Here is a 14,678-nt window from a genome sequence, read left to right as displayed (position 1 = left end):
TATGTTAATTTTTGGTTAAGTTTGATTAAAAAAAGAACATAGGAACAGTGGGAGGACCTAGGGAGTTGCATGAAGATAAAGTTTCATTTGTTCTTGAGGTCAAAAAATATTGAGAAATGTTTATAATTTTTGACCCTAAATGTATGCAGCCACATTGTCCATCTTTTGAGTATATTTGTTTTAGAAGAAAACGCTGAAAAATTTAATTGAGTCCAAACAAAAATCACTGTTATTGATGTTTAAGCCTTTTGTGCTAATTGGCATCAAAACAATAATTTTGAAGATGTTGTGATATGTTAAAATATATAGTGATCAAAGCTAGTCATTTTCAAAACAACAAACAACAACCTCGATTCCAAAGTGATTTAATTTATGAGTTTCTATCTTAGGAATGTTTCCAAAAAAAAAACGTAAAGCTCAACAAACAATGAAGCAATTAATGCATCCCACTACTGGTGAAGAAAAATATAAACAACTCCTACGTAAAATCACCTTTGCCAAACTGACTTCAGCTTCGGTTGATGAGCGCTGATGGTCAACAACAAGCATACCTATCACACTTAATCTTTTCTCCTGTGGTCGGGACAAATTTGTCCTGTATTTTCAACAGCTGAAAATTACAGGACGATCTCAGGACAGAAAAACACTACAGGAAAAAAACTGTCAAACTTCCCTGTATGATCGAAACGGGTTTCTCCTGTGGTTAGCGGGGAATTTCGAATTGCATCTGTAGGCTCGAGACTGCTTCTTTTCGAGATTCAAATGAAAATTAAGGATTTATTTAGCAAAAAATACATAAATCTAAGCTTTCTAAAAAAACATTTATTAACAAGATGAGTTATTTTAAGTTATTCATTATTCTAACTAAGCTGCCGGACGTGGAGTATGTTTTAGTTTTCCCGGTAATGCGTCTGAAAAAAACAACAACGAAGTGTTAAGTTTTTAGTCACTTAATGAATCATTTGAAAAATATCTCCTTACCTACCCGCTGACTGCTGGTCCTTGTGGATGTCTTGATGTTTCGCCCAGCATCCTGGTGCAATAATAAATGCTGCGACGGTCAATTCGTCAAAATGTTGGCATTCCCGACTCCGCCGGTAGGTCCTCCTGAATAAATGGTTCCTTCGATCAAGCTTTCAGGCATTCTTGTTGTTTAATCAAAACTAAGAAATATGGGAAATTAATTCCACTTTACACTAAAATTTCTTGGCACAAACCGTTTTGATTCTTCTTCAACTTGACACGGAATGAAAAAGCGCGGGACAGAAAACGGTTGACGTTAAAGATCTCCCGTAATACGGGACGATTGTTAGAGTACCTGTGCACTCTTTGAAATTTCGTCCCAGATTACAGGAGAAATGAACCTTCCCGTGATTCGGGTGGGTTTCAATTCGAACTTCGTTTGATTCAAGCAATTTCCCCATGTTTCGAGAAGTCATTATCCCGAGCGGAATAATTGCATTCTTAGTGTGATCGTTTTTCGGTTGACGATTCCGTGGCATTCCCTTGACGATATGGGTAAACAAATCGGGAGAAATCATTCATTCCTTTCTTCTGCTGAACCACGCACCAAAACGGCTCATTTGGTTAATCACGTGGCCATAACTTTGTTTGAACTCTTTCTCACACGTAACCGCATGTTAACTGCAACACAAATAAGTCTCAAACTCTATGCCTACTATACAAATGGGGAGCGAGTAATGACGGAGAGAACGAAAAAACATCAACAATAAACAGCAGGAAGAGATCGTAAATGATGCATCGCCAATATCTAGCTCTAGGTTCTATACCAACTAACTACAAAGTAGCTGGGACCAAACGGATTACTTTCCCGAATGGTTGCTGTCGATCGGCTTCCTCGGAACAGATAGAACTTTAGAAGACGCGTTCGGCAAGCAAATGGGCCCCATTACTGTGTACTATACTTTTGCGTCGAACGAACGTGTTCCAAACGCTACGCGTTCTCTTTATACACAAAAGCAGTTGAGTAGAGGAAGCGAGCTAGCAGGGGTAAGGTAGTTTACTATAAATATCGAAGTCTTTCTGACCGAAAAATTCAACATCTTACTAGCCAACACTAGGCCCAAATGATGAAGACAACTTCCGTTCGGCGTTCGTTGTTTGGTTGTAGCTCGGACATCAGTATGGCAAACAAATGGACATTCCGAAGCGCTTCGATTCGGGAGTCGTTGCCACAATCAAAACAAATCGATGCAGCAGCACCCGCAATAACAAAACAAATCACAAGTTAAGGAGACACCCCAGCATATGCCGTACATCTTGATACATATGACAGGAATCCGAAATTTGATTATTCGATAAGCTTCATGGCAATCGCTAATTATAGTTTAATCACGTTCTTTAAGTCGAGAAACACCTATCGCTGGGTCTAATCCTGCAGGGTGCGTAGATATTCGTCAATCCATGGTCGATAATCGATTTCGAAGCAGAGAGACAAGTTCCCGGGGATGAAGTTGGCAAATGACTTAATTTTCACTCTAATTTCGTAACATTTCACGCCTGTCCAGCACAGCTAGTCCACTGCATTTGTAGGTATATCAATATACATAGTTCAACCCCATAACAGCCTATCTCTCGTACCTAGCTCCTTCTGGACCAGTACATTTATAAAGATGTCGCCCATTAGCGTGCTGTTCACGATTGACCGATGCGTTTTTCCTCAGAACACCACCGTAGCTATGCAGGGAGCTGGTGGTTGATAGATTTTAAAACGAAATTATGTGCGAAATTCTGTGAATGACTTGATCGTGCAACGCGCTCTCAGTAGTAAGCTCGTAAATTAAATTTATGGGTGTGCGAAAGCGAGATCCGCGCCGCCGTATTTTGGTTAAGCGTTCAGCGAAAAGATGCGCCCGGTGTGGCGATGGAAGATGGCACCAGAACTGTATTAATCAAGAGTTCATTTTTACATGACTGCAATTTATACGTGTCAACACACAACTGCAATCGGCGGCACCACGATGTTTGCATACGCAATGGAGGTAAACATCAATTACCGCTGCATGCTGTTGATCTACCGGGGTACCACGCAGCTGCTTCTAATCTGCTGAAGGCTTAATTTAGTCGCACTGGTCTACGAAATTACTTTTCTGGAATTCGTCCTCTCGAGCTAGAATTCTATATAGCCTCTGTACGTTACGGAGCCTTATCCTGTCTCCATAAAAATCTGTGTTAGTTAAAGTAACAAATTCCTTATGAAGATGTCGGATCAGTTTCTATTTTCACACAAAGATGGCGTTAATAACGGCAAAAAGATACCAAAGGGTTCTAGAATTGTTTTGGTCGAATAACATATCGTAGGAATGTTATTAACTGTTGAAAAATGGTCGCAAACTTTGATCCGTTATAAACTTAGATATCTAGCACAAGACAAGAAAATATCCAAATCCTTCTTGCTTCCAAGTGTGTTAAGTCACGTATCTCGGTAGCATCCCCAAACACCGTACGAAAGAAGCTTGGGTCGTTTCGATTGCCAAATTTTGATTGAACTAGCACGTGCTTGTCCTTGTACATAAGCAACCTAATCAAAAAATTATTGTGCGATCCTCTTTATATAGTTACTCAGCCTTATCGAATATGGGAGGCACGTCACTCCGCGCCGATGGGATTGGTTTAGAAAACGTTTTCACACCTTGATCAAACAAACAAAATTCGGCCGTGGATGGAGTCGAATTCATCAATATTTTGAAGTGTTACTCCAGAGGAACACCATAATTTCACGCCAATTTCAGTTTCCTAGCCTTGGCAGCGACATCGATCGTAAATTGCGTAAATTGCGTCTAATGCGATACTTTAGGTTCATCTGTGCATTAGGGTAACCGTATTTTAGATTTCGGATTCTGATCGTGTGTTCCATAAGAACTGTATCTTAAGTCATAAGCAACTTTTATAACTAGTTTACTCAAAAATGAGTGAACATTTTTTTGGGTGCATGCAAGGAAAAGTTTGTTTTCATGTTTCAAAAGCGTTGTGCAATAAATTTGTTTGGATTAGTTTTTTCCATCTTCGATATGGTTCGTATTGATCTTGAAACTAGAAAGAAAACTCTGCTCACTTGGTGCACTGAAAAGGGTGTTACCTACAACCAAATCGCAAAACGGTTGAAACTACACCACAAAATCGTGAAAAATATCATCGACAAATATGGCAACGAGCCGTCCTTGAAGGAGTTTCCTAGATCCGGAAGAAAACCTGGTTCCAGTCAGCCCCAGTTGGATGCTAAAGTAGTCACTCAAAAGTTTAAACCAGCATTGGGATGCGTCAGAGAATCAAGCCCAGGAGCTCATTGAAGACGTACAAGAAGCGGAAGGTACCTAAGAAATCAGTAGAACAACAATCTCGGGCAAAAACAAGGACACGGAAACACTACGAACGGATTGTGGACAACAGCAACAGGTGCATCCTAATGAACGACGACACCCACGTCAAACATGATTCAGGAACGTTACCCGGGCCGCAATTCTTCACGAAATCGAAGGACGTAGAGGTGGATGATTCTGACTGCACGATTGCGATGGAAACATTTGGGCAGAAGCTTCTAGTATGACAAGCTATTACAAAATAGAGATGAAGAAATCTATAAGAACATCCAAATGTTTTCAGAAACTTTCAATAAAAGGCGAACACGAAATTATTGCTACCCAGAAAATGTCATGCCAATTTTCTTCTGACGTTTAGAATCGAATAAAAATTCTAGGGTAGTTTTATACATGTATTTACTTCAAAAATCAAAAGAAAAGTTAATCGATGGAGCCTTGAGTGTAAAATTGAACGCATTTTCGGTTGATGCACTCCATCAAAGTTCATGTCCTTTGGAACAAAATGGACACTTTTAGAATAGTGGCTCGATGCCAAATCTGGTCAAAATAGCGGAGCTTCGTCGTGCTGCTGCAAGAACGGAAAAAGGCGCTTTCCGAGGCACTCAGATTTGTAGATCTCGCCATTTACTGTGCCCTTTGTCACGAAAGGCTTACTCCTCAGTCCGCAAGAGCAGATGGCCTGCCAAATGAGATATTTGTAGGCGAACTTCGACATTTCTTAAATTTGTCGTCCACATCGAACTTTCTCTTGCCGGTGAAAAACTCCAACCCCGGAATTAGCTTTAAATCGGCTTTTATATACGTTTCGTCGTCCATCACACAGCAGCCATATTTTGTCAGCATCTTTTCGTAGAGTTTCCGTACCCGAGTTTTAGCTGTCGATTGTTGCCGCTCATCGCGGTTTGGGTAGTTCTATACCTTGTATTTACTTATGTAGTCGAGCTCTCTTTTTTGCATTCTGGGCGTAGCTCTGCGACATGCCGATCTTTTTAGCGAAATCACGGCTTGAGCAGTTGGGATTGAATTTAATCATCCGCTTCACTTTTCTCTCCGTCTTTTTGTTTTCTGGTCCCGGTTTTCTTCCAGCTCCTTTGCCGTGGTCCAACGTTAACCGCTCCTGGAACCGCTTCAACGCTATGGCGACGGTTGAATGATGAATGTTCAATATTTTTCCTATCTGCCGGTGCGACAGTTCCGGAAATTCCAGGTGTTTGGAAAGAATTTGTTCTCTCTACTCGCGTTGGTTCTCCTCCATTTTCGTTGAATCAAAATGAACGACTTAGAGTTTGACAGCATGTAAACAATACACATCAATCAGAAAGTGTACAAAATTTGGTTGTTTTTTATCCAATGGTAAAAAAAAGTTATGCCCTGTTGAATGTGTCGCAATAATTTCGTGTTCGCCCTTCAATGAGCTAAACAGGCTTACATTGAAAAAAAAAACACCAAAAATGAACCCTCATTAAAAAGTTATAATTTTTACATAATTTGTGAAACTTTTGAATCCTAAATACAGAATTTCCAATGCACCTCTTTTTTCAAAATCGGATAGAGTGTTCTGTGGCGGATTCCGGAGGTTGAAGTCAGGTTCAGTAAACAAATCCTCAAAATTTATCGTGAGACAATTTAAAGCTACAATTTATTTTGGTATTAATAATAATAATAATAATCAAGCCCTATTACACTAACTTACATAACAAGTTTCTCCCTGATTCTATTTATTTTCCGTCCAAAACCACAGTTCTTAGATGGGCGCTTAGTCCTGAATAAAATGTTCATCAAATTCTGCTTTAAGTACAATTAAAAGTGACTTACGGTAAGTTCTCAATGAGATGTACTTGAATGTTGTCAATGCAAACGGTTTCCTTCAGTCATCAACCTATTCGAATGAAATATTTTGTCTCAATGTCATTGTTTTGTTCGTATTTAACATCTACTCACGGTACGTCTTCAGATACAGTTGGTCACCACAATACAATTAGTCGACCAATCAGTCGGAACGATAATTTGTCCTATCTTAAAAAAACTAATATTAAATATCATTCGAATTCACATTTAAAATATATTACAATTTCCTTACACGTCTCTCTAACACAATTTTTACAATCACAATGGAATTCTTGCACTAGCTCTTTTCGCTTTCTTTTATATTTCCAACGAACTATTTCCAAAATGGTACATTCGCCATTCTCTCAAAAACAACCTTTCTAAACATGTCAGCGCCCATGAACATAAACATCGCAAACAGCTGATACAATATTTTTCTAGTGTTCCCTTTATCTCATTCTGTTTTCCGCATGTCCCGCACGGTGGTCAAAAAGTGCTTGCAACATCCTCCCCCGCGTAAGCCCTGAAGTTGCCTAGCAGGGGTAAACTTCTGGGCTTACTCCTCAATAATTTCAAGCACTGCTAACTTCGCGACAGGTCTCTTCCGTTCTCCTTTGTCGGTTTTTACTGTTGCTGATCGCACCCGACTGTCAGATCCTTCAAACACCTTGGTCACCAATCCTCGTTTTCGATGATTGTCCTCCATAACGAAGACTAAATCTCCTGGTTTAATTTGTCTACTTTCGTTGAACCATTTTGGTCGTTTGTTCAGTCCCGGAAAATACTCGCGACACCATCGTTCCCACATCTTATCTGCGAGCTGTTGAGCTCGACAATATTTGCTCCTTAGTGCTGCTGCTGTTTCTACGGGATTTCGAGGTGGCAAACATTCTGCCGAGACTCCTTTTAAGAAATGATTCGGGGTTAATGCAGCCGGATCATCTCTGGAATTTGTAGATACATAAGTTAATGGCCTCGAGTTGATTAAATCTTCAGCCTCAACCAGTGTTGTCAACAGGATTTCGTCTGTCAACCGACCACCGTCCAACAATGTATTTAAAGCTTCTTTCACTGAGCGAACCATTCGCTCCCATACGCCTCCCATATGAGGGGCCGAAGGTGGATTGAACGACCAACGTGTTCTTGCGTTTGTGAACGTGTCCGAACAATCTGCGTGAATTTTCTGGATTTCTGCATACAATTCTCTACTTGCTCCGATGAAATTTGTGCCATTATCCGAAAATATCTCAACTGGACTACGCCTCCTCTTCACAAATCGGCGGATTGCCATTTTGCACGACTCTGTTGTCAAGCTGTGTGCGACCCCCAAATGAACTCCTCGTGTTGTCATACACGTAAACAACGCAACCCAACGTTTCTCGCGTCTCCTTCCAACTGCAACTTCCAATGGTCCAAAATAATCAATGCCGACGAAAGAAAATGGTTCAGCTCCTGCCGCCATACGCTGTCTTGGTAAAGGAGCCATTCGTGGTATATGAGGTTTAGCTTTCCTAATCTTACACCACAAGCATTCACGGGAAACTTTTTCCACTATGGATCTCAAATTTCCTATATAGAAACGCTGACGTATCTCATTCACGACCATTTCTCTGCTACCATGAGCTGATTGTTGATGAAAATACTCGATTAACTTCCACGTAATCAGATGATTTTTAGGGAGAATGATTGGGAATTTAGAGTCGTACGCCATGTATTCTGCTGCTTCGGTTCTACCTTCCATGCGTATTACTCCGTATTCGTCCAAAAATGGTGATTTATCATACAAAGTGCTGGTTCGATCAAGTGGTATATTCTCTTCTTTCGGTAATTTCTGATTTCTAGTCAAAGTTACGATCTCATCTCCGTATTCATCATTTTGAGCGATACGCCATAAACAGTTCTCTGCTAATTTAATCCGATTTTGAAAAAAGAGGTTTTAATGTTATGGAATCCTGTTTCTGAGCCTGATTTTTTGTCCACAATGATAACTTAAGGATATACAAATTTGAAATTCGAATCTAAACATGATTTTAGAACTAGAAAACATTCTGAAATAAAACGCCTAATATTTTTGACATTTGTTGAAATTTTAATATAAAATTTACTGAGGAAAAATTAAAACCTGTTTTTGTTGTTTTGATTCAGATGAAACGGCGAAAATACTATAACGAGACATTAATCGTATCTAAACATAATTTTCACTTTTTGTTCACGAGGAAGGTAATGCTTTATTTTCGAACTGTTCCCAAGAAGATTTCGACAAACCTTTCTCATTTCCGTTTGAAAAGGTGGAGAATTAAGAAAATAGTGTGTTTCATAAGACTCATTTGAACAAACGAAAAACTGTCAAAAAGTTTATATTCAACATTATAGTAAAACTTTTTGACACTGTTATTTTGTATTAAAAATCAGTTCAATCGAAATAAGAATTTCCACTCCAAAAACTGTGTTGTGGAAAATGGTAACATGGCTCCAGTAGCCCTTTTAGGCTGGAAGGTTTAGGTCGGTCGAGCTGCGATCGGTCATCTAAGCTCACCTGAAATTATTTTTTTTAAGCGTTTCCGAGTTACGTCACGTGCCTCGCAGAATAAGCCTCATTACTGTATAGGTATATTTTTGGAAAATATAAATGAATCAAACGATTAGATTATATGCTGAATTGTTACAAATTGCCCATTTACTTTTTCAATTCTTGATGTTTTATCCAGCATGTTTTTCAAGTGAATGTTCTTAGAAACTATAACATGTATGCTCCTTCTTTCCAAAAACCATCTATTCAAAAAATGTATTGTGTGGTGTCAAAATTCGAAAACACATTCCACGCAGCCCAGTATCGAAAGTGCTGATCCGGATAAACAATCTTCCCGGTTCGGAGGAGGGGACCCATGCTTTCGCACAACACAATACAGAAGCTGCCGTTTTTCGCTGATGCAAAACTACTTCGCATCCAGAAATGTGGAGATCGAAAAACCAATGTTTCCGCAGATCGTGTGCTGTAGCCAAAACAAGAGCTCAACTTCGGTTCAAATAGGGCAGAAACTGAACCCTGTCCGCCTTGAAGGGAAATACTCCGAAAAAATGAAATCACAAAAAAAAAAAACAAACAAACAATCAACTTACCATGCATGGAAGCGGACGCCTGCTGCAGCGAGTAGAGATGTTCCATGTACCCGGGTATCCTGTAGGCGGGATGGAAATCGCCCGGATGCGGCACCGGAACCGATGGGAGTGTCGTTTGTCCAGCGGCCATCGGTGGACTGCTGGCACCGGCACCATGGGGACTGGAACCGCCGGCACCTGGATGACCTGCTGCCGGTGCCGGCCCGCTGCTGCTCCGGCCGTCGGTTGTTCCGTTGGAGGTGGCAGGCGGGGACACTGTAACCGGCGGAAGCACTGTCGCCGGAGGATGCTGGGATAATACTGAACCGGCAGCGGCGGCAGCTGCCTCGGCGTTTGCCACTGCGGCGGCAACCGCAGCCCGACGGGCACTCAGTAGCTGCAGCTCCGCGAAATTGGCGTTATTAACCACCAGCCTGTTGAAGAAGGAGAAAAAATATTAAAATATTAAATTACAACAAACAACACACGCAAATTTTGGGGGCTCGATCGGACTCGTGGGCTTGTAGAAGAGTGATCAGCAAAATGGGATCGAATCGGGAGCAATCTCTAATGCACACATCGTATATGCTAATCAGGAGCTTCTTGCCAGCGTGCGAGTGCAAATTCGTTTTACCGCTAAGAGGCAGTTATTTGATACCTCTCGTCGAGACCAATAAATAATCCTTTGATGGTTTTTTCGTCTCGGTCCAGTGGACGACCTTTTCTTGTGTAGTGCCACCCGCTGCTGCCGGTGGAAAAATATTGTTTGTGCAAAATTTGATTGCATAGAAATGAAATTATGTTAGGATGGCGGCAAGCCCAACGAAAATAGCGACCATGGATCAAAGTCCACGTTCTCACATGTTTCGGGCTGGTTTGGCAAGATCAAATATTGACACGGTATTTAGACTTCAAACGGCAGCAGCACAAATTGTATGATGCTGCGCGATTGGCTTCCAGACCGCGGCTGTTGATTCTCTCTCTCCAGGTGAACCAAACAGCTCAGCTGTTGACGGGCGGTGCGCGGAATCCCGCCAGAGTCAAAGATTAAAGCAAAGAAACCGCCAGCCGGCCGGTCGAACCGGAAGTGACCGAATCGATATTTCAATCAAAAACTGTGTACCCGATATGGGCAGCAACGATTGAAGCAACGGCGGGTTGAGTAGGGAGAAAGGAAAATTGACTTTCGAGTCGAGCGGACTTTGGATGCTGGAAATTTATCTACATGAGGTAGAACCATCAATTGCTTCTCCTTTTCCCCAAGGCCTTAACTAAGTTTACGTGAAGCATTGCAAATACGCACTTCAAAACATATTCGTTAGCATTGCATACAAACATGCGAACGAATGGATTAAAAAATGTATTAACATGTGAACGAAAGCAGTAAAAGCCAATAAGAAAATGAGAATCGAACTCGCCTCTCAACTGTTCTATCTCATATCACCAAGTTGTTTTCCAACTACTCTATCGTCTATTTGAGGCTGTTAGTAGAGATGCAAATGTGTATTTACTTTTCTCTCGTACCGATCCAATATGAAAGTTTGTCCAATCGCTGTTGTTAATTCACATGGTTCCTTTTATTTCTAGCATCGCCTATAGTAGTCGTAACGGAAAACTAATGGATGAGTTTTCATCTAGATTGATTTGTTTACTTACTGTTGAGAATTTCGGCAGGATTGGTATACGCGTTGAGACGAGAAAAACGTTGAAAATTCAACATGGTTGGTAGGAATGATTGCCAAGGCTTTCAAACTACCGTTCTCGAACGTTTCGTGTTAAAAAGACCAAACGTAGAAGTGAAACATTGGACCAGAAACTACGAACGAAGGTCATCAGGGCATTCCGGATAAATCTTTTGGTGTCCAGCCGTGATTTGGCGAAAAGGATCAATGCAGTTCGTCGAATCTGTATGTGTGAAGGTTTAAGGTCGTATCATGCCAGAAAACAACTCAACAGGACGCTTAAACAGAACCTATTTGCCAAAAACCGAGTAAGAAATCTATAGGTCCATGTTTTGATCAGGAGGATGTCATTGAATTTGACAACCATCAATGTTTGGGGCCCAACAGTTTCTGGGCCCCAAACTAATTGACTGCCAAGGACCCAAACTAAATGACAAATGCCAGAAAAGTATGCTTATAGCACACTAACAGAACAATCATTCTGGTTCCTCATTGGTGGAAATTTGGACTTTTTGAACTCAAACACCATAAACATCTCTCCCGATGGATAGAAAAGAAGAGAAAGATTCTTGCTCGCAACAAGAACCATCTCCCTGGTTTTGACAGAGTACAACGACTGTATTTTGATGGATTTCAAACAAATCTCGGGTTGGGAATGTTTCTTCTATTGTTCACGGTCTACGATAACTCAATATCAAACAGACTGATTTTCACTTATTCTATTCTTAAAAAAGAATATGTTACTTAAAATCCTTAAAAGGAATGCTCCTGGTAGGTCCAAATTTATTTTCGCGGATAAATTAGCTCATAAGTTAATGATTTGGCAAGCCTGTGGAGTCTTCATCTCTGTTGCCGTCACACGAAGGCCCCCTCAAGTAACCAGAATTCCCTTAAAAAGGTTTCATAGAAGCTTTATCAGCTCTCCCAAAATTTATGTTCTTAAAGCTACTTTGAAGTTCGTTCAGGTGGCTGAAGAGAATGCTATTCAGCTTCTGAATGTCAAGAAACTTCTACGCGCCGAAAAAAAATTAGGTTGACAGATTGCTCTGACAACGAGATGACAGTTTGCTAGGTTGCCGGTTTACCATGGTCTATCTCATTGATTTTAATTATATTGTTTTGATTACAATAGCTACTTTCGCCCAGAGAATTGAACCGTTGCTCGCTAGATTGCAATGAACTCACCAGCCTCTCGACCAATCCAGCAATAGTTCATTGCCACTGTAATAATTCGTATTTAAACTTAATATCATTTCAGATGACTGAAAGGGTTGGTCAATAGATTATACCTTATTTCGTTTAAAGGACTTTCAGTTTATTCAATGAATAATAACAAAAATTCTCATCATCCGAAATTTATTCGAATATCTTAACATTGATAAGAAAAATTCGAAAAATTATTGAATTTCTTATGTAATTATCAGTACAGATATAAACAAAACAAAAACCCAGACAAGAAATTAACAGACATTTTTGACAAGTCGCCTAGAATCCCGATATAGTTTTTTTGAAACATTTAGAAATATCTTAACGGTGCGTTAGAAAGTGTTAAGTGAACGTTATCGACCTGCTTGAAAGAAGTTGCATCAAAAGCGCTTAGAAGTTCCGTTATCGCTAATTTAACTTTTCAAAGGGCGATGGAAGATCCTGAGTAACTTTTACGTGACAAGGGTCACCTGAAGCTCCCGTAGAACATTTGTTCAATCAAATGTGAACTTTGGAGTTCCATTTTTAAGTAAAAACGTCAATTTTGGTTGTTTGATGTGAATTTCTGCTCCGATCCGGCTAATGGTACAAGCAGAATAATGTTCATGTTATTTAAAAAAGACTTATTTCATCAAACTGCCCAAAGTTTCGTCCCATCGAAAGATATTGGGTAATAGTCGAGCGTAAATTGAAGAAGTGTGGGAAATCAATCAAAACATCATCTGATACGGCGAAGTGGTGGAAAATAATTGCCGACATGGTTGATGTTGCACTTTGCTGAAATTTATCGGAGGAATTCGACGAAAAGTTCAAGAGTTCACCAAAACAAAGCATACTAATAATTTTTCTTTTTTACGTTTTTTTCCTTGAAGCAAATTGTTTTGGTTGTCCTGTGAGTTCTTCCAATAATCCTCAGCGTCGAACTTCTCAATAAAACTCCTTACTTGAAAATCGGTAGACGTCTCCGAAATTATGTGGTAATTTGGGCGAGCTTTGCTGCCAACTTGTCGTCCGACAGCGCCCCCGTTTTGGTAAACAATTATCACTTCCAAACATCCAATTGGTATATTTTTGGGTAATCGCGGGATCGCTTTCGATCTCGTTCCAACCAACCTCCCGCTCAATTCTCGGAATAAGATACAAACAATTCACACCGGGGTGTTAATCCGAATGCTCTTCTTTGGCTTTCAACTATATCGAGTTGAATCGGTTATACTAACAGATTCCAGCGTTCAATCGATATTGTAATACAAACATTGGACCCCACCCCTACCTTTCGATCCGCGCGCCAAGTCTGGCTTACGGTGGTATATCGGGTATCTTTCATCGCCTCTCGGTCATCATCATCGCCGTGATGTGATCATCGACCGGGACCCCCTCGGACCGGAGCTCAGCTGTGTGTATTTACAAGTCTGTTTGTTTTGCTAATATCGCTTGGCTATATTATTGTTATGCTGGACTGGAAGATTGTATTAATATAGATTTAGATACTAAGCGCCCCGCGGGAGTTTGCCGGTGAAATCATAAGCCATGGTACCATAACTCTCGACGCGATCAGCAGTTCAATAAAGACATAGATCAGTGACTGACGTTTCGCCCACCTTTCTCTATAAACCATGGCGACTTTGCAATCTCATGTAAATAATGAAAAAAAAAAAACCAATCGGAAGTAGTTTCAATCAATTTGTGAAATTCTTTGTAGCATACGATTAAATTGAAAAATCATTAAACTTATTCCACTGACCATACTGACTGAACACTCGATTTCGTTTGTTGGATTATTTTTTCAACAGTGCGCAATTTCCATTCCAGAGTGCGCATCGATAAATTTGAAGAAATGCTATCCCAGTTAGAAAATGCCACCCAACTTTTAAAAAAATCGGCAATTCCTACGATAAAATCGGGCTAAACAGGAAGATTTTTCCTACAGGGCATCTGTATCGGAAAAATGGTCGGTGCGCCACCTGCAAAATTTGACAAAAAAAATTGGCCGGCAAATGGTCGAATTTTTGTTCTAAGTGCCCTGTCAGTGTGATCAGTGCTTATTCCTTGAACAACAATGAGAAATCGTCTAGATAAAACTGGTGAGCAATAAGTGATCATTTTGTTCAGTGTTGCTCGTTTGCACTGAAAAAATAATCATAAAAATTTAACAAACTACCAAGTTGTGGCTGTCAAATGCCGTAGTATTTCAATTTTTCTTTCCACGAAGAATATTTACTCAATCGATCGAATTTGTTTATACAGCAGAGCGACGCGCAGCCTCATTCGCTCTTACAAAGCGCAATAGGTACAACGTTCCAGCGATTGATAATTTCAAATATTTATTCGTTTAATTACCGAACCGAAATTGATTTTTCCCCTTCTGATGGACTATCAACAGGAACCATCAATGTTTTAGATATCGAGATTTGTTGATTTTTGGAGGCGCTATGAGGAAGAATCGGGTGGTGGCCCCGTTTTGTCGTGACATTTGTTTAAGATTCGACCTTTCACTCCGGGTTTAAACAAAAAACAGCGATCA

At 40.3% G+C, this 14,678-nt stretch overlaps 1 protein-coding gene across 1 annotated transcript in view; it reads right to left on the bottom strand.

Moving 5' to 3' along the window:
- Positions 1-14,678, bottom strand: part of LOC129740429 (transcriptional activator cubitus interruptus) — a 181,831-nt gene that overhangs the window by 10,064 nt on the left and 157,089 nt on the right. Inside the window, exon 2 of the mRNA XM_055732100.1 lies at positions 9,288-9,700. Coding sequence (XP_055588075.1) covers positions 9,288-9,700 — 413 coding nt within the window. The remainder of the gene's footprint in view (positions 1-9,287; positions 9,701-14,678) is intronic.

The sequence above is a fragment of the Uranotaenia lowii genome, chromosome 1 (genome assembly GCF_029784155.1).
Source record: "Uranotaenia lowii strain MFRU-FL chromosome 1, ASM2978415v1, whole genome shotgun sequence".
Lineage (NCBI taxonomy): Eukaryota > Metazoa > Arthropoda > Insecta > Diptera > Culicidae > Uranotaenia > Uranotaenia lowii.
This window is presented reverse-complemented; position numbering and strand designations above follow the sequence as displayed.